Source organism: Pseudophryne corroboree, chromosome 11 (genome assembly GCF_028390025.1).
Source record: "Pseudophryne corroboree isolate aPseCor3 chromosome 11, aPseCor3.hap2, whole genome shotgun sequence".
NCBI lineage: Eukaryota > Metazoa > Chordata > Amphibia > Anura > Myobatrachidae > Pseudophryne > Pseudophryne corroboree.
In genome coordinates, this window is record NC_086454.1 from 311,885,170 (window position 1) to 311,909,904 (window position 24,735).

General features: G+C 48.2%; 1 protein-coding gene across 1 annotated transcript in view; it reads right to left on the minus strand.

Moving 5' to 3' along the window:
- LOC134969579 (fatty acyl-CoA hydrolase precursor, medium chain-like) overlaps window positions 1-24,735 on the minus strand; it is a 173,966-nt gene that overhangs the window by 19,545 nt on the left and 129,686 nt on the right. Inside the window, exons 8-10 of the mRNA XM_063945627.1 lie at window positions 5,537-5,677; window positions 3,337-3,414; window positions 2,985-3,132 (exon numbers count right to left, since the gene is read on the minus strand). Of these exons, the coding sequence (XP_063801697.1) occupies window positions 2,985-3,132; window positions 3,337-3,414; window positions 5,537-5,677 (367 nt within the window). The remainder of the gene's footprint in view (window positions 1-2,984; window positions 3,133-3,336; window positions 3,415-5,536; window positions 5,678-24,735) is intronic.

The window sequence follows — 24,735 nt, forward strand, 5'->3', positions numbered from 1 at the left end:
TTCAGGTATCCGTGGATTCTACTTGGAGAAGGGGACCGACTGCTTCGTGTCAACATAGGTAAGTATGTGTGTGTCGGCAGTATGTAATAAAGTTGTACAAGTCACGGTGTGTGTGTCCTGTTTTTAATTGGGTATTTTTTTCCAGTAGTACTACAGGTACCAGCGGGCCCGTTTTTCTCCCGCATGCTGGTACTTGTGGTTCTCCAAGTACCAGCTTGCGGGGGAGGCTTGCTGGGACTTGTAGTACTACTGGAAAAAACAATATTCTTGTCATTTTTCTCAAGGCTATCAGCCTCCCATCCGCAGCCATTGGATGGGGGGGACAGCCTCGGGCTTCACCCCTGTCCCTTGGGTGGCTGGGGGGGGGACACCCCTTGATTGAAGGGGTCCCCACTCCCCCAGGGTACCCCGGCCAAGGGTGACTAGTTGGATATTTAATGCCACGGCCGCAGGGCACTGTATAAAAGTGACCCCCGGCTGTGGCATTATCTGTCCAGCTAGTGGAGCCCGATGCTGGTGTGAAAAATACGGGGGACCCCTACTCTTTTTGTCCCCCGTATTTTTTGCACCAGCACCAGGCGCAGAGCCCGGTGCTGGTTTTAAAAATACGGGGGACCCCCTGTCAAATTTTTCCCCGCATTTTTAGAACCAGGACCAGCTCGAAGAGCCCGAGGCTGGTTATGCTTTGGAGGGGGGACCCCACGCCATTTTTTTCCGGGATTTTACCATTCCATCTATAAATAAATAAATAAATAAATATATATATATATATATATATATATATATTATTTTTAAAAATATATAAATAATACTTGTGCCTCCAAAAAAGACAAACCAAGTACCTAATCCCTTCTAATATAAATAGATCTGATATTACCAAGAAAAAAAAACACACAAAAAACATGTTTTAAATTTTTTTTATTGGTTTCACCCTCCAAAGTGTGGCGGATTAAAAATGACGAATTTGCTGTCTAAAAGCACTGTTGTCGAATTTCCAAACTTGAATTGAATACACTTTGGTCGAATTGCAGCACTTGTATCATTGCAGAAAAGTCGAATTTGCAAAAAGTCGAATTTCAAAAAGTCGAATTTTGAAAGTCCGTTTTTTTGACGGAAAGTACTGAATTGCATTGACAAATTTTTTTTTTTTGGCGAAAATGTCCCGAAATTCGACAATTTTGGGAATTCGACCGCAATTGCATATACCCCTATGTCTCCCTCTCTCTGTAAATAAATACAGGAACTAATCTGCTAGCAAGTCCATCATCGTCTGAGACCACACAGCCACTCTGAGACCAAAACATGAACTGCTTTCCTGTGTGACCAGCAAAATGTGTTAACTAGTTTCTGGGGGAGGGGACTCTCTTTCATTCATGATTGGGTCACTAGTTTCTTTGTATGTGCTGAACATGCTCAGCCCTTGGGGACGTCCAAAGGGGCTGGCCTGAGTTTCCTGTTTGGAACTTCTATGGTTCAAATAAGAGCGATTTTTGCTTTTATACATGTAATCATAACTATCTGCTGCAATGTCCTACAACTTAATAACAAGTATCAAATGAATCTACACATTAAGCTGGTTGTTTTAATAGTAAATATGACCGGTGTATCTGTTTTTTTTCAAATAATACACATACATGACATTAATTCATTAGATAATTTTAAATCATCATGAGGACTGGCGCTTGATATTATAATTATGTACTGTATGAAATAAGTGTTGAATCCATCTCTGTGGCATGTCCGTGTAAATGCGTGTGTTACCATATATAGCTGTGCACGCTGCGCGTATTTGCAAGCATAGCGACTCATAATGTGTATAGTTTGTATGTTCTCTTTATGTAATATTTTTGACTTTGACACTGCAGTGGGCTTAGCAGTCTATTTATTAAGCCTTTTTTTCATATACATTTAGAAACTGCAGTGTATGTATTGATGCTATGGACTCATGACCTAATGCAGGAAATTTCACAGGCCGCAGTCCCCATTATTATCAATGTGGACTATGGTGTGACCAACCCCCTGCACAAGGTAGTCACCCCTGCAGCTCGGGGGCTGCACCCGCCACTGATTATACCTATGGCAATCAAACCAACACTGTTTGCGACAGCGAGGGAGCGTTTATATGCACAAATCTTTATAGCGCACCAGAAAGAGGGAGAGTAGGTCTATGCAGTGTCGGACTGGGGCATGTAGGGCCCACCGGGGGGATGCAATGGTAGGGGCCCATGTTTAGGGGTGTGGCCAGTTTCTAGAGGGGGTGTGCCCATCCGCCACATTAGTTTGCCTAACCATTTTGCAAGTGTGGGTCCCCTAGATAAATATATACAGTAAATACTGTAGTGCATGCAAGATAATGTACTAGATAAGTAACAGCAGGGTGGTCTTCAGTATGCCGGCGGTCGGGCTCCCGGCGACCAGCATACCGGTGCCGGGAGCCCGACAGCCGGCATTCCGACACTTATTCTCCCTCGTGGGGGTCCACGACCCCCCTGGAGGGAGAATAAAATAGTGTGGTGCGCGTAGCGCGCCACCGTGCTTGTAGCGTGGTGAGCGCAGCGAGCCCGCAAGGGGCTCATTTGCGCTCGCCACACTGTTGGTAAGCCGGCGGTCGGGCTCCCGGCGCCGGTATGCTGGTCGCCGGGAGCCCGACCGCCGGCATATCGTAGTGAACCCGTAACAGCACAGTCTGGAACCTGATCCCTAGAGGAGGGGGTGGGGTCCCAGGCAGTAGGGCCCACCGGTGGTTTCCCTAGTACCCCTGTGGGCCAGTCCAACCCTGGGTCTTTGAACACCTGTCTTATTTCAGTGTAATATCCATTGTGTGCGACTGCATAAACTGTTCTCCAAGAGAATGTTGCAGCATGTTAGCAATGATGTCCCGTGCCCCTGCTCTCTGGCAAATTACAGGTCCGAATAACATGTAAACAGTAATGAAACAACAGAAACACAATGAGAATCACTGAGGTTATTGCTGTGCCTCGTACCTCGATGGTATTTTGCAGCCTTGAGCGCAGGTATAACCATTAACACATCTCCGCACGCGTCAATCAACTGGTCACGGAGCTCAGAGGAATCCTTTGTGCCGCCAAAGTACTCATCCATAACAAAAGGAATGCCACTGGCGTCCAAACCCTGTGATATTGGGGGTTAAACATGCAGAATAAACAATAAACTGGGGTTTAGTGAACTAGTAAACACGCCACCGCCTCCTAAAAACATACATACAGAAGAAAACAGAACATCTCTATATAATATAAAACATTCATGTAATGTAAATGATATTATTACGCATCATGTAATAAATATGTGAATTATTTATTACACATCTTATCTTACCAGTATAGGAATAGTTCTGAGTGCCAACGGCAGCAATTCTCTGTGTGTTTCCTCTGTTATTAGCGTCACATTCAAATGCTGGACACACAAAAAAAAATAACAAAATCTACAATAAGTTCTAAAGCCAAATATTGTTTATAAGCGATATTTTTTTATAAGCGCCCATTTATATCAACGTTGTAATAAAAGCTCAGAATTCACCTCCTGCAGAGGTTCCAAAACGTGGTCCCCAAGATACCGCAACGGTCCAGGTTTTAAATATATCCATAGCTCAGCACAGGTTAAATCAAATTGACAGAGGTACTAATTGAAGGTGGCCACACATCTAACGACTCACAAACAATGCAATGTCATTAACAATTTCCCTTGAACTCCCCGGCAGTTCCCCGGCATTCCGGACTCACAATATCGTGCACAAGTGTTAATTTCGACAAACGATCTACTAATGACCTAACGCTAACGAGAATGACAGGATGTCACCAATATATACTAATGGGCCCTACACATTGGCCGTTCCACCGCCGAGCTGCCCGGCGGCGGAGGGGCAGTGACGGGGGAGTGAAGTTTCTTCACTCCCCCCGTCACCCGGCTGCATTGAAGTGCAGGCAAATATGGACGAGATCGTCCATATTGGCCTGCATGTACAGCCGACGGGGGACCAGCGATGAACGAGCGCGGGGCCGCGCATCGTTCATCGCTGGAGCCTCCACACTCTAAGATATGAACGGTATCTCGTTCATTTATGAACGAGATCGTTCATATCTTTGACTGATGTCGGCCAGTGTGTAGGGCCTATAAGGGTCATGTGTTTATTATTCTATCCCTTTAATTCTAAATATTCTTCGTAATGACAGAGTAGAACATTAGGTGCAGTTCTTATTCCTAAGAACATTTTAACAACTACGGCCCTGGTATAGGCCATTCATGGACTGCTGTAATATGTCACAGAGAAATAACATGTGATGTTACAGTATAATGGGGGTTATTCAGAACTGTTAGCAAGCCAAAAAATGTAGCAATTGGGAAAAAATATGTTGCACTGCAGGTGGGGCAGATGTAACGTGCAGAGAGAGTTAGATTTGGGTGGGTTATTTTGTTTCTGTGCAGGGTAAATACTGTCTGCTTTAGTTTTACACTGCAATTTAGATTTCAGTTTAAACATACCCCATCAAAATCTAATCTCTCTGCACATGTTACATCTGCCCCACCTGCAGTGCAACATGGTTTTACCCAATTGCTAACTTTTTTGGTTTGCTAACGACTCTGATAACCCCCAATGTGCCTATTTCGACTGTTGGGATACCATTCTGCGGCATTGTAACTGCATCCCTCCACAAGCACACCTGATTCCTGCTGCTGGTTTGCTAGGTTTACCTAGAGCTAGATTCCTATTTGATGTGGAACTATAATGGACCCTACACACTGGAAGAGAACACTGAACGATATGAACGTTCTCATTAATGAACGAGAACTCGCTCATATCGTTCAGTGTGTAGGCACCAACGATGAACGATGCGCGGCCCCGCGCTTGTTCATGGTATTTGCCCCATCGCTTATGCATACAGGACAATATGGACAATCTCGTCCATATTAGCGTGCAGTGCTATGGAGCCGGGTGACAGAGGAAGTGAAGAAACTTCCCTCCCCCCCCCCCCCCCCCCCCGCGCTGCGACGCCTGCTTACCTCTCTGTTCCTGCTTACCTCTCTGTTCCTGCTTATCTCTCTGTTCCTGCTTACCTCTGGTGCTTTATTGGTGCTTTATTCAGCTGAAAGCATCGGACAAGAAGCCACAAAAGTCCACAGTAGAAGCTGCACACACTAGTAACTGGTCAGGGAAGTTGGGAACCCCCCCAAATTGTATATGTAATGGACTTTGCTCAACATATCTGCCAGAAAGGGATACATTCAAATTGCCGGCTGGGATATGGATAGCCGGCATCCCGCCCGCTGGTAAATTATACTGAACCCGCCAGAAATAACGAGTGAGCGCATGAAGGGAGAAATTCCAGTAAGATGTGGAATAAACAGGACCTGGGAATCACCAAGTGTTCCGGGGTTCCCGGGACCCCAGCTATGTCCCTCTCCCAAGATAGTCAGCAGTAAGACATATGCCAAATTTACAGGAAATAAAATACTAATTCTTCACACACAAAGCGCAGGATTTTTATGCTTTTTAGAATGTGCCCCCACAGTGTCTTACCTGAGGCAGTATCCAGCCAAACTCCTGGTTGTTCACTCCGAGAAGTAATGGGACCTTATTGCTTTCCTTGCCGGCCAAAATCTCTTCTGCTGGTTTGGGTAGAAAGACGCCGTCCACACAAACAGGCAATGGCAGGAATCCCTGTGCAGAGAGACAGCAGCATCTGTTGTACATTATTACATTCTAATCACGCATTTATCCTCACAACAAAGATCCTTCAATGGGGCACACAGACCCCAGCAGAGGTCAGTGGTTGTTGCAGCGCAGGACTATGTGTGCTACCAGACGGTGTCTCTATCCAGCGCAGCTGCAAATCAGGCATTGCGGCAACTTTTACTACATTGCTTTGTGTGTCTTCCTTCTGTGCACTTCAGCCATGTCCTTTTATCATCATTGCTTTTCGATGTAACCAGGGGTAATGCGCAATCAGAAACGAAGCAATATCTGAGGGGGGTTGTGAGGATCCATTCCTACATACTGTACTGCCCTGGAGGTCCCTGCTGAGTGACTGTGACCGGCATGGCACTATTGGCACACATAGTGGAACCACATTTCTGCTACAGGTTTAATTTGACCACAATATATGCATCTAGCCCCCTCCCCCCTCCCCCCCCTCTTCCCTCCCATATACTGTTATGGGTAGCTCCAATGTGATTGTTATCGTTGATTCGCAGTGGCACTGACAGACCACGCAGTGCTCCACTGCACATGCAGAGTGAAGGCTGCTGGAGTTACTGGGCCACACTCACCGTCTGGCCTAAAAAGCAGCCTCATGGCTGCAAATAAAAACCAGATGGCTTTACAGGGACAAAAGGGGCTGATTTTTAGGGGCACGCCCTGCCGGTGTCGAACGCAGCAGAGCAATATTTTCTTCTGCGCATGCGTCCAGATAGCGTTGGATTTGTGATTGAAGTGCACTGAAGATAACAGGCAAGTGGAGAAGGCTGCACTCTGATTGGTGGATAACTCCAGCCATCCACCAATCAGCATGCTCACAGACATTCACTGTCTGGCTGCAGGCTGGGAGGCAGGTAGAGATTGCAGCCTGGCCATTCTGGATATTTCACAATCAGAGTGGCCGGACAGCATTCTCTACCTGCCACCCAAGAAGCTCTGAAGGCACTGGCCAGGGGAAGGGGGGGATTTGGGGCAAATGCCCATGGCCCAGCCTGCCCCTTGCTCGAAGGCCACTAGAATAGTGGGTCCCTAGGCAACTGCCCAATGAGCCCATACTGTATGTTAAGATTAGTGATGTGCACCGGACATTTTTCGGGTTTTGTGTTCGGTTCCGCGGCCGTGTTTTGGATTCGGACGCGTTTTGGCAAAACCTCACCGAAATGTTTTTGTCGGATTCGGGTGTGTTTTGGATTCGGGTGTTTTTTTCAAAAAACCCTAAAAAACAGCTTAAATCATATCATTTGGGGGTCATTTTGATCCCATAGTATTATTAACCTCAATTACCATAATTTCCACTCATTTCCAGTTTATTCTGAACACCTCACACCTCACAATATTATTTTTAGTCCTACAATTTGCACCAAGGTCGCTGGATGGCTAAGCTAAGCGACACAAGTGGCCAACACAAACACCTGGCCCATCTAGGAGTGGCACTGCAGTGTCAGGCAGGATGGCACTTCCAAAAAATAGTCCCCAAACAGCACATGATGCAAAGAAAAAAAGAGGTGCACCAAGGTCGCTGGATGGCTAAGCTAAGCGACACAAGTGGCCGACACAAACACCTGGCCCATCTAGGAGTGGCACTGCAGTGTCAGGCAGGATGGCACTTCAAAAAAATTGTCCCCAAACAGCACATGATGCAAAGAAAAATGAAAGAAAAAAGAGGTGCAAGATGGAATTGTCCTTGGGCCCTCCCACCCACCCTTATGTTGTATAAACAGGACACAGGGGCGGAACTACTGGCGGGGCAGGCAGTGCATTGCACTGGGGCCCCGCCGCACTCAAGGGCCCACAGCCGCCGGCCGGCATTACATGAATGAGTCACAATGACTCATTGTATGTCATGCCGCAGCCGCACACCAGCGCTCCCGTGACCCGCCCGTCATAAGGAACGATTCTGGCCACCCGCACACGAAGGAGGGAGGAGGGTCCGTCCCTCCCTCCCTCATACACAAACAGGTCACAGTCTCTCAGTGAAGGAGAGAGCCGCAGCAGCGCTTTGTTACTGGTGGAGGCGCTGCTGCTGCTGCTCCTCTGCTTCACTATAGGCTGTCTCTGAGAACAGCCTATAGGGAAGCAGAGGGGCAGCAGCAGCAGCGCCTCCACCAGTAACACAGCGCTGCTGCGGCTCCCTCCTTCACCTCCATCCTCCTTCTTCTCTACTGCCCGGGAAGCTGCACCGAGGAGCCTGAGCCAACAGGGAGGGTAAGTATAATTCTTTTTTCTATCTTTCTTTCTTTCTGTCTGTCTCTTTCTTTTTTTATTTGTTGGGACTGCCTGCCGCTATGTATAAAAATGGGGAATCTGCCTGCCGCAATGTAAAAATGGGGAATCTGCCTGCCGCAATGTAAAAATGGGGAATCTGCCTGCCGCAATATAAAAATGGGGAATCTGCCTGCCGCAATGTGTAAAAATGGGGAATCTGCCTGCCGCAATGTGTAAAAATGGGGAATCTGCCTGCCGCAATGTGTAAAAATGGGGAATCTGCCTGCCGCAATGTGTAAAAATGGGGAATCTGCCTGCCGCTATGTATAAAAATGGGGAATCTGCCTGCCGCTATGTATAAAAATGGGGAATCTGCCTGCCGCTATGTGTAAAAAGGTAGAATCTGCCTGCCGTAATGTGTAAAAAGGGCACGCTATCTGCCGTTATGTGTAAAAGTGTATGGTGTCTGCCGTAATGTGTAAAATGGGGACGCTGTCTGCCGTAATGTGTAAAATGGGGACGCTGTCTGCCGTAATGTGTAAAAAGTGCACGCTGTCTGCCGCTATGTGTAACGAGGGCACACTGTCTGCCGCTATGTGTAACGAGGGCACGCTGTCTGCCGCTATGTGTAACGAGGGCACGCTGTCTGCCGTTATGTGTAAAAAGTGCACGCTGTCTGCCGTTATGTGTAAAAAGGGGAATCTGTTCGCTGTAAGGAGTAAAAGGGTCTCTACCTGGTGTAGTGGTGCTACTGTGCGGCGTAATTTGAAGAATGGAGACTACTGTGCACCGTTTTATGAATTGGTATTATTTTGTGGACACACCCCTTCCCCACGAAACCACGCCACTATGTATTTTTGCGCGCGCCTACGGCGCGCACTGCCCATGGGGTGGACTTGGATGGGATGGGGGGGGGGGCCCAAAGCATTTTGTTGCACCTCGGCCCACCGCTTGCTTGTTCCGCCACTGACAGGACATACACACTTTAACGAACCCATCATTTCAGTGACAGGGTCTGCCACACGACTGTGACTGAAATGACTGGTTGGTTTGGGACCCCACCAAAAAAGAAGCAATCAATCTCTCCTTGCACAAACTGGCTCTACAGAGGCAAGATGTCCACCTCATCATCATCCTCCGATTCCTCACCCCTTTCACTGTGTACATCCCCCTCTTCACAGATTATTAATCCGTCCCCACTGGAATCCACCATCTCAGGTCCCCGTGTACTTTCTGGAGGCAATTGCTGCTGGTGAATGTCTCCACGGAGTAATTGATTATAATTAATTTTAATAAACATCATCTTCTCCACATTTTCTGGAAGTAACCTCGTACGCCGATTGCTGACAAGGTGAGCGGCTGCATTAAACACTCTTTCGGAGTACACACTGGAGGGAGGGCAACTTAGGTAGAATAAAGCCAGTTTGTGCAAGGGCCTCCAAATTGCCTCTTTTTCCTGCCAGTATACGTACGGACTGTCTGACGTGCCTACTTGGATGCGGTCACTCATATAATCCTCCACCATTCTTTCAATGGTGACAGAATCATATGCAGTGACAGTAGACGACATGTCAGTAATCGTTGGCAGGTCCTTCAGTCCGGACCAGATGTCAGCACTCGCTCCAGACTGCCCTGCATCACCGCCAACGGGTGGGCTCGGAATTCTTAGCCTTTTCCTCGCACCCCCAGTTGCGGGAGAATGTGAAGGAGGAGATGTTGACGGGTCATGTTCCGCTTGACTTGACAATTTTCTCACCAGCAGGTCTTTGAACAGCTGCAGACTAGTGTCTGCCGGAAAGAGAGATACAACGTAGGTTTTAAATCTAGGATCGAGCACGGTGGCCAAAATGTAGTGCTCTGATTTCAACAGATTGACCACCCGTGAATCCTGGTTAAGCGAATTAAGGGCTCCATCCACAAGTCCCACATGCCTAGCGGAATAGCTCTGTTTTAGCTCCTCCTTCAATGTCTCCAGCTTCTTCTGCAAAAGCCTGATGAGGGGAATGACCTGACTCAGGCTGGCAGTGTCTGAACTGACTTCACGTGTGGCAAGTTCAAAGGGTTGCAGAACCTTGCACAACGTTGAAATCATTCTCCACTGCGCTTGAGTCAGGTGCATTCCCCCTCCTTTGCCTATATCGTGGCCAGATGTATAGGCTTGAATGGCCTTTTGCTGCTCCTCCATCCTCTGAAGCATATAGAGGGTTGAATTCCACCTCGTTACCACCTCTTGCTTCAGATGATGGCAGGGCAGGTTCAGGCGTTTTTGGTGTTGCTCCAGTCTTCTGTACGTGGTGCCTGTACGCCGAAAGTGTCCCGCAATTCTTCTGGCCACCGACAGCATCTCTTGTACGCCCCTGTCGTTTTTTGAATAATTCTGCACCACCAAATTCAATGTATGTGCAAAACATGGGACGTGCTGGAATTTGCCCAGATGTAATGCACGCACAATATTGCTGACGTTGTCCGATGTCACAAATCCCCAGGAGAGTCCAATTGGGGTAAGCCATTCTGCGATGATCTTCCTCAGTTCCCGTAAGAGGTTTTCAGCTGTGTGCCTCTTATGGAAAGCGGTGATACAAAGCGTAGCCTGCCTAGGAACGAGTTGGCGTTTGCGAGATGCTGCTACTGGTGCCGCCGCTGCTGTTCTTGCTGCGGGAGGCAATACATCTACCCAGTGGGCTGTCAGTCATATAGTCCTGAGTCTGCCCTGCTCCACTTGTCCACATGTCCGTGGTTAAGTGGACATTGGGTACAACTGCATTTTTTAGGACACTGGTGAGTCTTTTTCTGAGGTCTGTGTACATTTTCGGTATCGCCTGCCTAGAGAAATGGAACCTAGATGGTATTTGGTACCGGGGACACAGTACCTCAATCAAGTCTATAGTTGCCTCTGAATTAAAGATGGATACCGGAACCACGTTTCTCACCGCCCAGGCTGCCAAGGCCTGAGTTATCTGCTTTGCAGCAGGATGACTGCTGTGATATTTCATCTTCCTCGCAAAGGACTGTTGGACAGTCAATTGCTTACTGGAAGTAGTACAAGTGGTCTTCCGACTTCCCCTCTGGGATGACGATCGACTCCCAGCAGCAACAACAGCAGCGCCAGCAGAAGTAGGCGTTACACTCAAGGATGCATCGGAGGAATCCCTGGCAGGAGAGGACTCGTCAGACTTGCCAGTGACATGGCCTGCAGGATTATTGGCTTTCCTGGGTAAGGAGGAAATTGACACTGAGGGAGTTGGTGGTGTGGTTTGCAGGAGCTTGGTTACAAGAGGAAGGGATTTACTGGTCAGTGGACTGCTTCCGCTGTCACCCAAAGTTTTTGAACTTGTCACTGACTTATGATGAATGCGCTGCAGGTGACGTATAAGGGAGGATGTTCCGAGGTGGTTAACGTCCTTACCCCTACTTATTACAGCTTGACAAAGGCAACACACGGCTTGACACCTGTTGTCCGCATTTGTGTTGAAATAATTCCAAACCGAAGAGCTGATTTTTTTTGTATTTTGACCAGGCATGTCAATGGCCATATTCGTCCCACGGACAACAGGTGTCTCCCCGGGTGCCTGACTTAAACAAACCACCTCACCATCAGAATCCTCCTTGTCAATTTCCTCCCCAACACCCATATCCTCATCCTGGTGTACTTCAACACTGACATCTTCAATTTGACTATCAGGAACTGGACTGCGGGTGCACCTTCCAGCACTTGCAGGGGGCGTGCAAATGGTGGAAGGCGCAAGCTCTTCCCGTCCAGTGTTGGGAAGGTCAGGCATCGCAACCGACACAATTGGACTCTCCTTGGGGATTTGTGATTTAGAAGAACGCACAGTTCTTTGCTGTGCTTTTGCCAGCTTAAGTCTTTTCATTTTATTAGCGAGAGGATGAGTGCTTCCATTCTCATGTGAATCTGAACCACTAGCCATGAACATAGGCCAGGGCCTCAGCCATTCCTTGCCACTCCGTGTCGTAAATGGCATATTGGCAAGTTTACGCTTCTCATCAGATGCTTTCAATTTTGATTTTTGGGTCATTTTACTGAACTTTTGTTTTTTTGGATTTTACATGCTCTCTACTATGACATTGGGCATCGGCCTTGGCAGACGACGTTGATGGCATTTCATCGTCTCGGCCATGACTAGTGGCAGCAGCTTCAGCACGAGGTGGAAGTGGATCTTGATCTTCCCCTATTTTACCCTCCACATTTTTGTTCTCCATTTTTTAATGTGTGGAATTATATGCCAGTATCAATAGCAATGGCTTACTACTATATATACTGCGCACAACTAAAATGCACCACAGGTATAGAATGTAGATGGATAGTATACTTAATGACGACACAGAGGTAGGCACAGCAGTGGCCTTCCGTATCCTACTGCTATATATAGTATACTGGTGGTCACTGTGTCGGCAAACTGCAAAACTAAAATGCACCACAGGTATAGAATGTAGATGGATAGTATACTTAATGACGACACAGAGGTAGGCACAGCAGTGGCCTTCCGTATCGTACTGCTATATATAGTATACTGGTGGTCACTGTGTCGGCAAGCTGCAAAACTAAAATGCACCACAGGTATAGAATGTAGATGGATAGCATACTTAATGACGACACAGAGGTAGGCACAGCAGTGGCCTTCCATATCGTACTGCTATATATAGTATACTGGTGGTCACTGTGTCGGCAAACTGCAAAACTAAAATGCACCACAGGTATAGAATGTAGATGGATTGTATACTTAATGACGACACAGAGGTAGGCACAGCAGTGGCCTTCCGTATCGTACTGCTATATATAGTATACTGGTGGTCACTGTGTCGGCAAACTGCAAAACTAAAATGCACCACAGGTATAGAATGTAGATGGATAGTATACTTAATGACGACACAGAGGTAGGCACAGCAGTGGCCTTCCGTATCGTACTGCTATATATAGTATACTGGTGGTCACTGTGTCGGCAAACTGCAAAACTAAAATGCACCACAGGTATAGAATGTAGATGGATAGTATACTTAATGACGACACAGAGGTAGGCACAGCAGTGGCCTTCCGTATCGTACTGCTATATATAGTATACTGGTGGTCACTGTGTCGGCAAACTGCAAAACTAAAATGCACCACAGGTATAGAATGTAGATGGATAGCATACTTAATGACGACACAGAGGTAGGCACAGCAGTGGCCTTCCGTATCGTACTGCTATATATAGTATACTGGTGGTCACTGTGTCGGCAAACTGCAAAACTAAAATGCACCACAGGTATAGAATGTAGATGGATTGTATACTTAATGACGACACAGAGGTAGGCACAGCAGTGGCCTTCCGTATCGTACTGCTATATATAGTATACTGGTGGTCACTGTGTCGGCAAACTGCAAAACTAAAATGCACCACAGGTATAGAATGTAGATGGATAGTATACTTAATGACGACACAGAGGTAGGCACAGCAGTGGCCTTCCGTATCCTACTGCTATATATAGTATACTGGTGGTCACTGTGTCGGCAAACTGCAAAACTAAAATGCACCACAGGTATAGAATGTAGATGGATAGTATACTTAATGACGACACAGAGGTAGGCACAGCAGTGGCCTTCCGTATCGTACTGCTATATATAGTATACTGGTGGTCACTGTGTCGGCAAACTGCAAAACTAAAATGCACCACAGGTATAGAATGTAGATGGATTGTATACTTAATGACGACACAGAGGTAGGCACAGCAGTGGCCTTCCGTATCGTACTGCTATATATAGTATACTGGTGGTCACTGTGTCGGCAAACTGCAAAACTAAAATGCACCACAGGTATAGAATGTAGATGGATAGTATACTTAATGACGACACAGAGGTAGGCACAGCAGTGGCCTTCCATATCGTACTGCTATATATAGTATACTGGTGGTCACTGTGTCGGCAAACTGCAAAACTAAAATGCACCACAGGTATAGAATGTAGATGGATAGCATACTTAATGACGACACAGAGGTAGGCACAGCAGTGGCCTTCCGTATCGTACTGCTATATATAGTATACTGGTGGTCACTGTGTCGGCAAACTGCAAAACTAAAATGCACCACAGGTATAGAATGTAGATGGATAGTATACTTAATGACGACACAGAGGTAGGCACAGCAGTGGCCTTCCGTATCGTACTGCTATATATAGTATACTGGTGGTCACTGTGTCGGCAAACTGCAAAACTAAAATGCACCACAGGTATAGAATGTAGATGGATAGTATACTTAATGACGACACAGAGGTAGGCACAGAAGTGGCCTTCCGTATCGTACTGCTATATATAGTATACTGGTGGTCACTGTGTCGGCAAACTGCAAAACTAAAATGCACCACAGGTATAGAATGTAGATGGATTGTATACTTAATGACGACACAGAGGTAGGCACAGCAGTGGCCTTCCGTATCGTACTGCTATATATAGTATACTGGTGGTCACTGTGTTGGCAAACTGCAAAACTAAAATGCACCACAGGTATAGAATGTAGATGGATAGTATACTTAATGACGACACAGCGGTAGGCACAGCAGTGGCCTTCCATATCGTACTGCTATATATAGTATACTGGTGGTCACTGTGTCGGCAAACTGCAAAACTAAAATGCACCACAGGTATAGAATGTAGATGGATAGCATACTTAATGACGACACAGAGGTAGGCACAGCAGTGGCCTTCCGTATCGTACTGCTATATATAGTATACTGGTGGTCACTGTGTCGGCAAACTGCAAAACTAAAATGCACCACAGGTATAGAATGTAGATGGATAGTATACTTAATGACGACACAGAGGTAGGCACAGCAGTGGCCTTCCGTATCGTACTGCTATATATAGTATACTGGTGGTCACTGTGTCGGCAAACTGCAAAACTAAAATGCACCACAGGTATAGAATGTAGATGGATAGTATACTTAATGACGACACAGAGGTAGGCACAGCAGTGGCCTTCCGTATCGTACTGCTATATATAGTATACTGGTGGTCACTCTGCACTGTACTCCTCCTATATAATATTAATTATACTGGTGGTCCCCAGTTCCCACAATAAAGCAGCACACTGAGCACAGATATGGAGTGTTTTTCAGGCAGACAACGTATACTGGTGGTCACTGTCAGCAAAACTCTGCACTGTACTCCTGCTATATAATACAGCTGCTCCCCAGTCCCCACAATTAAGCAGTGTGAGCACAGATATATTATTATGCAGCACACTGAGCACAGATATGGAGCGTTTTTTTCAGGCAGAGAACGGACTGGTGGTCACTGATCAGCAAAACTCTGCACTGTACTCCTCCTAACAGCTGCTCCCCAGTCCTCCCCACAATTAAGCAATAAAGCAATCAAGCTCAACAATAAACGGAGAGGACGCCAGCCACGTCCTCTCCCTATCATCTCCAATGCACGAGTGAAAATGGCGGCGACGCGCGGCTGCTTATATAGAATCCGAATCTCGTGAGAATCCGACAGCGGGATGATGACGTTCGGGCGCGCTCGGGTTAGCCGAGCAAGGCGGGAAGGTTCGAACCTGCCTCGGACCCGTGTAAAATGGGTGAAGTTCGGGGGGGTTCGGTTTCCGAGAAACCGAACCCGCTCATCACTAGTTAAGATGGCCCTGTTTGAATGCATGGATTTATACCAGGGAAGGGCTGTGTAGCAGCATTTGCATTAGGTCGCAGACGGCGACTGGCGTAACATGCAGACTCAGAGGCGGTTGCAGAAAAGTCAGAATCAGCCTCAGAAATTCTATAACATGTTCCTGTTCTAGATTTTTCATCTCCATAACAACGTCTGCCAAGTCCTGTGAGTGCCGCCTATTTATTAGGATCAGATAAACACACACAGCGCTGCTTCTTATTTTCCAAGTCATAAAACAACCACAGTAGATAATGAGGTGAGGTGAGGTGCACATGTGAAAGTTGTGCTTTGACCCAAGTAAAGTGATAATACAGCAGCCTGATAACGGTGACCCAATGAAAAGTGATGACTCATTGAGTCTGATAAAGAACTACAGAGAAAGCTACAAAGGTTCCACAATACAGAGACAGTTACTGCAAAAACGGAACAGTCGTCATGTCAGCTTCTGTCTACATTGCATCTAAAACAACCAGATAACTAATCCTACTCTCACAGTTTTGATAGTATTGTTCCGATAATTGTAATTCTGTAGGGTCTATTTATCATTGGTGCAGGGAGAGCTGCTGTGAAAAAGCCGCGGTGCCTGTGATCAGTATCACTGCTACAGAGGTGATCCGTGTCACCCATGCGCACAGGGCCGTTTCTTGGGGCAGGCGAGCAGTGCAACCGCACTGGGCGCCCGCCGCGGCCCTAACTGTGGCTCCCTGCTTCCCCCTCCTATTTCTCCCCGAGTAACCCGCTCGGGGGGCGGAGTTTCACGGAATGACGCGGTTGCGTCGTTACGTCACGACGCAACCCCGTCACTCCGCGAAACTCCCCCCCCCCCCCCCCCCGAGCGGAGTACAGAGGGGGATCCAAGTTAGGAAGAGGGAAAGGCCGGCGCGAGGAGCGACTGGTGAGGCGGGCCGAAGAGCGGTAATTGCCTCTGTAAGTATTCTCTCTCTCTCTCTATGTGTAAAATGGGGACACCTGCCATAATGTGTGAAATGGGGACTTTTGCCTGCCGTAGTGTGGGGATTTAATGTATCAAGGGCAGTGCCGTAACTAGGTATGTGCCGGCGGTGCCTGGCACACAGCGCATGTGCACTGAGGGCGCAGGACCGCCGGCAACACATGTGGGTTCCCGCTGCTCAGTGCTCGTCTGCAGAAGCACTGTAGCTGCAGCGGCGGAGCAGGACACTAGATGTGATTTGTATGTCCGGTCCTGTGCCTCCTTGTCTCCCAGGCCGCGTATCTGTGCTGACAGGGGGCGTGGCCACGGGTCCGCGATTAGGCCACGCCCCCGACTTTGCTGTTTGATCTGTCTGCTTCCGTCTCCACTACAGCTCTCCTTGAGGTAAAGTTGGCACGAGGGGGGGAATGTGTGTGTGTGTGTGTGTGTGTGTGTGTGTGTGTGTGTGTGTGGTGTGACTGTAGGTGACAGGCTGTGTGTGTAGGGACTGTCTGCCATAATGTGTAATATGGGGACGCTGTCTGCCGTAATGTGTAATAAGGGGACGCAGTCTGCTGTAATGTGTAATAAGGGGACGCTGTCTGCCGTAATGTGTAATAAGGGGACGCTGTTTGCCGTAATGTGTAATAAGGGGACGCTGTCTGCCGTAATGTGTAATAAGGGGACGCTATCTGCCGTAATGTGTAATATGGGGACACAATCTGCCGTAATGTGTAATATGGGGACGCAATCTGCCGTAATGTGTAATAAGGGGATGCTGTCTGCTGTAATGTGTAATAAGGGGACGCTGTCTGCCGTAATGTGTAATATGGGCACGCTGTCTGCCGTAATGTGTAATATGGGCACGCTGTCTGCCGTAATGTGTAATAAGGGGACGCTGTCTGCCGTAATGTGTAATAAGGGGACGCTATCTGCCATAATGTGTAATAAGGGGATGCAGTCTGCCGTAATGTGTAATAAGGGGACGCTATCTGCCGTAATGTGTAATAAGGGGACGCTATCTGCCGTAATGTGTAATATGGGGACACAATCTGCCGTAATGTGTAATAAGGGGATGCTGTCTGCTGTAATGTGTAATAAGGGTACGCTGTCTGCCGTAATGTGTAATAAGCAGACGCTGTCTGCCGTAATGTGTAATAAGGGGGCGCTCTCTGCCGTAATGTGTAATAAGGGGACGCAGTCTGCCGTAATGTGTAATATGGGGACACAATCTGCTGTAATGTGTAATAAGGGGATGCTGTTTGCTGTAATGTGTGTTATGGGGACGCTGTCTGCCGTAATGTGTAATAAGGGGACGCTGTCTGCCGTAATGTGTAATAAGGGGACGCTGTCTACCGTAATGTGCAATAAGGGGGACGCTCTCTGCCGTAATGTGTAATAAGGGGACGCAGTCTGCCGTAATGTGTAATATGGGGACACAATCTGCCATAATGTGTAATAAGGGGATGCTGTCTGCTGTAATGTGTGTTATGGGGACGCTGTCTGCCGTAATGTGTAATAAGGGGACGCTGTCTGCCGTAATGTGTAATAAGGTGACGCAATCTGCCGTAATGTGTAATAATAAGAATTTACTCACCGGTAATTCTATTTCTCGTAGTCCGTAGTGGATGCTGGGACTCCGTCAGGACCATGGGGAATAGCGGCTCCGCAGGAGACAGGGCACAAAAGTAAAGCTTTAGGATCAGGTGGTGTGTACTGGCTCCTCCCCCTATGACCCTCCTCCAAGCCTCAGTTAGGATACTGTGCCCGGACGAGCGTACACAATAAGGAAGGATTTTGAATCCCGGGTAAGACTCATACCAGCCACACCAATCACACCATATAACCTGTGATCTGAACCCAGTTAACAGTATGATAACAGAGGAGCCTCTGAAAAGACGGCTTCCAACAATAACAACCCGATTTTGTTTAACAATAACTATGTACAAGTATTACAGACAATCCGCACTTGGGATGGGCGCCCAGCATCCACTACGGACTATGAGAAATAGAATTACCGGTGAGTAGATTCTTATTTTCTCTGACGTCCTAAGTGGATGCTGGGACTCCGTCAGGACCATGGGGATTATACCAAAGCTCCCAAACGGGCGGGAGAGTGCGGATGACTCTGCAGCACCGAATGAGAGAACTCCAGGTCCTCTTTAGCCAGGGTATCAAATTTGTAGAATTTTGCAAACGTGTTCTGCCCTGACCACGTAGCTGCTCGGCAAAGTTGTAATGCCGAGACCCCTCGGGCAGCCGCCCAAGATGAGCCCACCTTCCTGGTGGAGTGGGCATTTACAGATTTAGGCTGTGGCAGGCCTGCCACAGAATGTGCAAGTTGAATAGTGCTACAAATCCAACGAGCAATCGTCTGCTTAGAAGCAGGAGCACCCAGCTTGTTGGGTGCATACAGTATAAACAGCGAGTCAGATTTTCTGACTCCAGCCGTCCTAGAAATATATATTTTTAGAGCTCTGACAACGTCTAGCAACTTGGAGTCCTCCAATTCGCTAGTAGCCGCAGGCACCACAATAGGCTGGTTCAAATGAAATGCTGAAACCACCTTAGGGAGAAATTGAGGACACGTCCGCAGTTCTGCCCTGTCCGAATGGAAAATCAGATATGGGCTTTTGTACGACAAAGCCGCCAATTCTGATACTCTCCTGGCTGAAGCCAGCGCCAGTAACATGGTTACTTTCCATGTAAGATATTTTAAATCCACCGATTTGAGCGGCTCAAACCAATGGGATTTGAGAAACTCCAAAACTACATTGAGATCCCACGGTGCCACTGGAGGCACCACCGGGGGCTGTATATGTAGTACTCCTTTGACAAACGTCTGGACTTCAGGAACTGAAGCCAATTCTTTTTGGAAGAAAATCGACAGGGCCGAAATTTGAACCTTAATGGACCCCAATTTGAGGCCCATAGACAATCCTGTTTGCAGGAAATTCAGGAAACGACCCAGTTGAAATTCCTCCGTCGGGGCCTTTCTGGCCTCACACCACGCAACATATTTTCTCCAAATGCGGTGATAATGTTGTGCGGTCACTTCCTTTCTGGCCTTAATTAGGGTAGGAATGACTTCCTCTGGAATGCCTTTTTCCCTTAGGATCCGGCGTTCAACCGCCATGCCGTCAAACGCAACCGCGGTAAGTCTTGAAATAGACAGGGTCCCTGCTGAAGCAGATCCCTTCTTAGAGGTAGAGGCCACGGATCTTCCGTGAGCATCTCCTGAAGTTCCGGGTACCAAGTTCTTCTTGGCCAATCCGGAGCCACTAGTATTGTTCTTACTCCCCTTTGCCGTACAATTCTCAATACCTTTGGTATGAGAGGCAGAGGCGGAAACACATACACCGACTGGTACACCCACGGTGTCACCAGAGCGTCCACAGCTATCGCCTGAGGGTCTCTTGACCTGGCGCAATATCTGTTCAGTTTTTTGTTGAGGCGGGACGCCATCATGTCCACCTTTGGTTTTTCCCAACGGTTTACAATCGTGTGGAAGACTTCTGGATGAAGTCCCCACTCTCCCGGGTGTAGATCGTGTCTGCTGAGGAAGTCTGCTTCCCAGTTGTCCACTCCCGGAATGAACACTGCTGACAGTGCTATTACATGATCTTCCGCCCAGCGAAGAATCCTTGCAGCTTCTGCCATTGCCCTCCTGCTTCTTGTGCCGCCCTGTCTGTTTACGTGGGCGACTGCCGTGATGTTGTCCGACTGGATCAACACCGGCTGACCCTGAAGCAGGGGTTTTGCCAGGCTTAGAGCATTGTAAATCGCTCTTAGCTCCAGTATATTTATGTGAAGAGACATCTCCAGGGTTGACCACACACCCTGGAAGTTTCTTCCCTGTGTGACTGCTCCCCAGCCTCTCAGACTGGCATCCGTTGTCACCAGGACCCAATTCTGTATGCCGAATCTGCGTCCCTCTACCAGATGAGCACTCTGCAACCACCACAGAAGAGACACCCTTGTCCGTGGCGACAGGGTTATCCGCTGATGCATCTGCAGATGCGATCCGGACCATTTGTCCAGCAGATCCCACTGAAAAGTTCGTGCGTGGAATCTGCCGAATGGAATCGCTTCGTAAGAAGCCACCATCTTTCCCAGGACTCTTGTGCATTGATGCACAGACACTTTTCCTGGTTTTAGGAGGGTCCTGACAAGTTCGGATAACTCCCTGGCTTTCTCCTCCGGAAGAAACACCTTTTTCTGAACCGTGTCCAGAATCATTCCCAGGAACAGCAGACGTGTCGTCGGGTTCAATTGAGATTTTGGAAAATTCAGAATCCACCCGTGCTGTTGCAGCACTACTTGAGTTAGTGCTACTCCGTCCTCCAGCTGTTCTCTGGACCTTGCCCTTATCAGGAGATCGTCCAAGTAAGGGATAATTAATACGCCTCTTCTTCGCAGAAGAATCATCATTTCGGCCATTACCTTGGTAAAGACCCGAGGTGCCGTGGACAATCCAAACGGCAGCGTCTGAAACTGATAATGACAGTTTTGCACCACGAACCTGAGGTACCCTTGATGTGAAGGGCAAATTGGGACATGCAGGTAAGCATCCTTTATGTCCAGGGACACCATAAAGTCCCCTTCTTCCAGATTCGCTATCACTGCTCTGAGTGACTCCATCTTGAACTTGAATTTTTTTATGTACAGGTTCAAAGATTTCAGATTTAGAATAGGTCTTACCGAACCGTCCGGCTTCGGTACCACAAATAGCGTGGAGTAATACCCCTTTCCCTGTTGTAGGAGGGGTACTTTGACTATCACCTGCTGAGAAAACAGCTTGTGAATGGCTTCCAATACCGTCGCCCTGTCTGAGGGAGACGTTGGCAAAGCAGACTTTAGGAACCGGCGAGGGGGAGACTTCTCGAATTCCAACCTGTACCCCTGAGATACTACCTGCAGGATCCAGGGGTCCACCTGTGAGCAAGCCCACTGCGCGCTGAAATTCTTGAGTCGACCCCCCACCGCTCCTGAGTCCGCTTGTAAAGCCCCAGCGTCATGCTGAGGGCTTTGCAGAACCCGGGGAGGGCTTCTGTTCCTGGGAAGGAGCTGCTTGCTGCCCTCTCTTACCCTTTCCTTTGCCTCGGGGCAGATATGACTGTCCTTTTGCCCGCTTGTTCTTATAGGACCGAAAGGACTGCGGCTGAAAAGACGGTGTCTTTTTCTGTTGGGAGGGGGCCTGAGGTAAAAAAGTGGATTTCCCGGCAGTTGCCGTGGCCACCAAATCCGATAGACCGACGCCAAATAATTCCTCCCCTTTATACGGCAATACTTCCATATGCCGTTTGGAATCCGCATCACCTGACCACTGTCGCGTCCATAAACTTCTTCTGGCAGATATGGACATCGCACTTACTCTCGATGCCAGAGTGCAAATATCCCTCTGCGCATCTCACATATAAAGAAAAGCATCCTTTAATTGCTCTAAAGTCAATAAAATACTGTCCCTATCCAGGGTATCAATATTTTCAGTCAGGGAATCCAACCAAACCACCCCAGCGCTGCACATCCAGGCTGAGGCGATTGCTGGTCGCAGTATAACACCAGTATGTGTGTATATACTTTTCAGGGTAGTTTCCAGCCTCCTATCCGCTGGATCCTTGAGGGCGGCCGTATCAGGAGACGGTAACGCCACTTGTTTTGATAAGCGTGTGAGCGCCTTATCCACCCTAGGGGGTGTTTCCCAGCGCGCCCTAACCTCTGGCGGGAAAGGGTATAATGCCAATAACTTTTTTGAAATTAGCACTTTCCTATCTGGGTTAACCCACGCTTCATCACATACATCATTCAATTCCTCTGATTCAGGAAAAACTACAGGTAGTTTTTTCACACCCCACATAATACCCCTTTTTGTGGTACTTGCAGTATCAGAGATATGTAAAGCCTCCTTCATTGCCGTGATCATATAACGTGTGGCCCTACTGGAAAATACGTTCGTTTCTTCACCGTCGACACTAGATTCAGTGTCCGTGTCTGGGTCTGTGTCGACCGACTGAGGTAAAGGGCGTTTTACAGCCCCTGACGGTGTCTGAGACGCCTGGGCAGGTACTAACTGGTTTGCCGGCCGTCTCATGTCGTCAACAGATTTTTGTAATGTGCTGACATTATCCCGTAATTCCATAAACAAAGCCATCCATTCCGGTGTCGACTCCCTGGGGGGTGACATCACCATTACCGGCAATTGCTCTGCCTCCACACCAACATCGTCCTCATACATGTCGACACACACGTACCGACACACAGCAGACACACAGGGAATGCTCTATTGAAGACAGGACCCCACTAGCCCTTTGGGGAGACAGAGGGAGAGTTTGCCAGCACACACCCAAGCGCTATAATATATATGGGAACAACCCTACAGAAGTGTTGTATCCTTATAGCAGCTTAAATATAGTAATATCGCCAAAAAAGTGCCCCCCCTCTCTGTTTTACCCTGTTTCTGTAGTGCAGTGCAGGGGAGAGTCCTGGGAGCCTTCCTCACAGCGGAGCTGAGCAGGAAAATGGCGCTGTGTGCTGAGGAGAATAGGCCCCGCCCCCTATTTCGGCGGGCTCTTCTCCCGGAGTTTCTGAGATCTGGCAGGGGTTAAATACATCCATATAGCCTCAAGGGCTATATGTGATGTATTTTTTGCCACAAGAAAGGTATTATACATTGCTTCCCAGGGCGCCCCCCCCCAGCGCCCTGCACCCTCAGTGACCGCTGGTGTGAAGTGTGCTGACAACAATGGCGCACAGCTGCAGTGCTGTGCGCTACCTCATGAAGACTGAAAAGTCTTCTGCCGCCTGTTTCTGGACCTCTTCAATCTTCGGCATCTGCAAGGGGGGTCGGCGGCGCGGCTCCGGACTCCATGGTTGGGCCTGTGTTCGATCCCTCTGGAGCTAATGGTGTCCAGTAGCCTAAGAAGCCAATCCATCCTGCACGCAGGTGAGTTCACTTCTCTCCCCTAAGTCCCTCGATGCAGTGAGCCTGTTGCCAGCAGGACTCACTGAAAATAAAAAACCTAATAACTTTTTGTAAGCAGCTCTTTAGGAGAGCCACCTAGATTGCACCCTGCTCGGACGGGCACAAAAACCTAACTGAGGCTTGGAGGAGGGTCATAGGGGGAGGAGCCAGTACACACCACCTGATCCTAAAGCTTTACTTTTGTGCCCTGTCTCCTGCGGAGCCGCTATTCCCCATGGTCCTGACGGAGTCCCAGCATCCACTTAGGACGTCAGAGAAAAGGGGATGCTGTCTGCCGTAATGTGTAAAAAGGTGGACGCTGTCTGCTGTAATGTGTAAAAAGGGGATGCTGTCTTCCGTAATGTGTAATAAGGGGACACAATCTGCTGTAATGTGTAATAAGGGGACGCTGTCTGCCGTAATGTGTAATAAGGGGATGCAATCTGCTGTAATGTGTAATATGGGGACGCAATCTGCCATAATGTGTAATAAGGGGATGCTGTCTGCCGTAATGTGTAAAAAGGGAGACGCTGTCTGCCGTAATGTGTAAAAAGGGGACGCTGTCTGCCGTAATGTGTTAAAAGGTGAATCTGTCTGCCATAATATGTAAAAGGGGCTCTACCTGGTGTAGTGGTGCTACTGTGTGGCGTAATTTGAATAATAGAGACTACTGTGCACAGTAATATGAATTGGTATTATTTTGTGGCCACACCCCTTCCCCATGAAGCCGCGCCCCTACATATTTTTTGCGCGCAGAGGGGGGGGCGAGGCTGTTTCTTGCACACAGCGCTAAAATGTCTAGTTACGGCACTGATCAAGGGCATTGCAGTGTGTGGTATAATATGGTGCAGGGGGCATTACTGTGTGGGGCTTAATATGGTGGAATTTTTTTTTCCTGTGGTGGTCGTGATCTGTTGGAGTAGGGTCAAAAACTAGATTGTGAGGTAGTCTTTTCAGATGAGGCCACACCCATTAGATGAGGCCACACCCATTTAGATGAGACCACGCCCCTTTTCGGGTGCGCGCGCAAGGTGTGTTTTTTTAATCTAGGTGTGTGGTGGGGGCAGCACATTTTTTTATGTCATGGGGGGGCGCATTTTTAAATCTCGCACTGGGTGCCAAATTGGCTAGAAACAGCCCTGCATGCGCACAGCCAAAGGTCATGCTGGGCGATGTCGGAGGAGGGATCCGAGCGGATACCTCTTAGCAACCCCCGGACCACCTTCCCATAGGAAGGAGTGGGCTCTGAGAACCAGCGTTTCTGCAT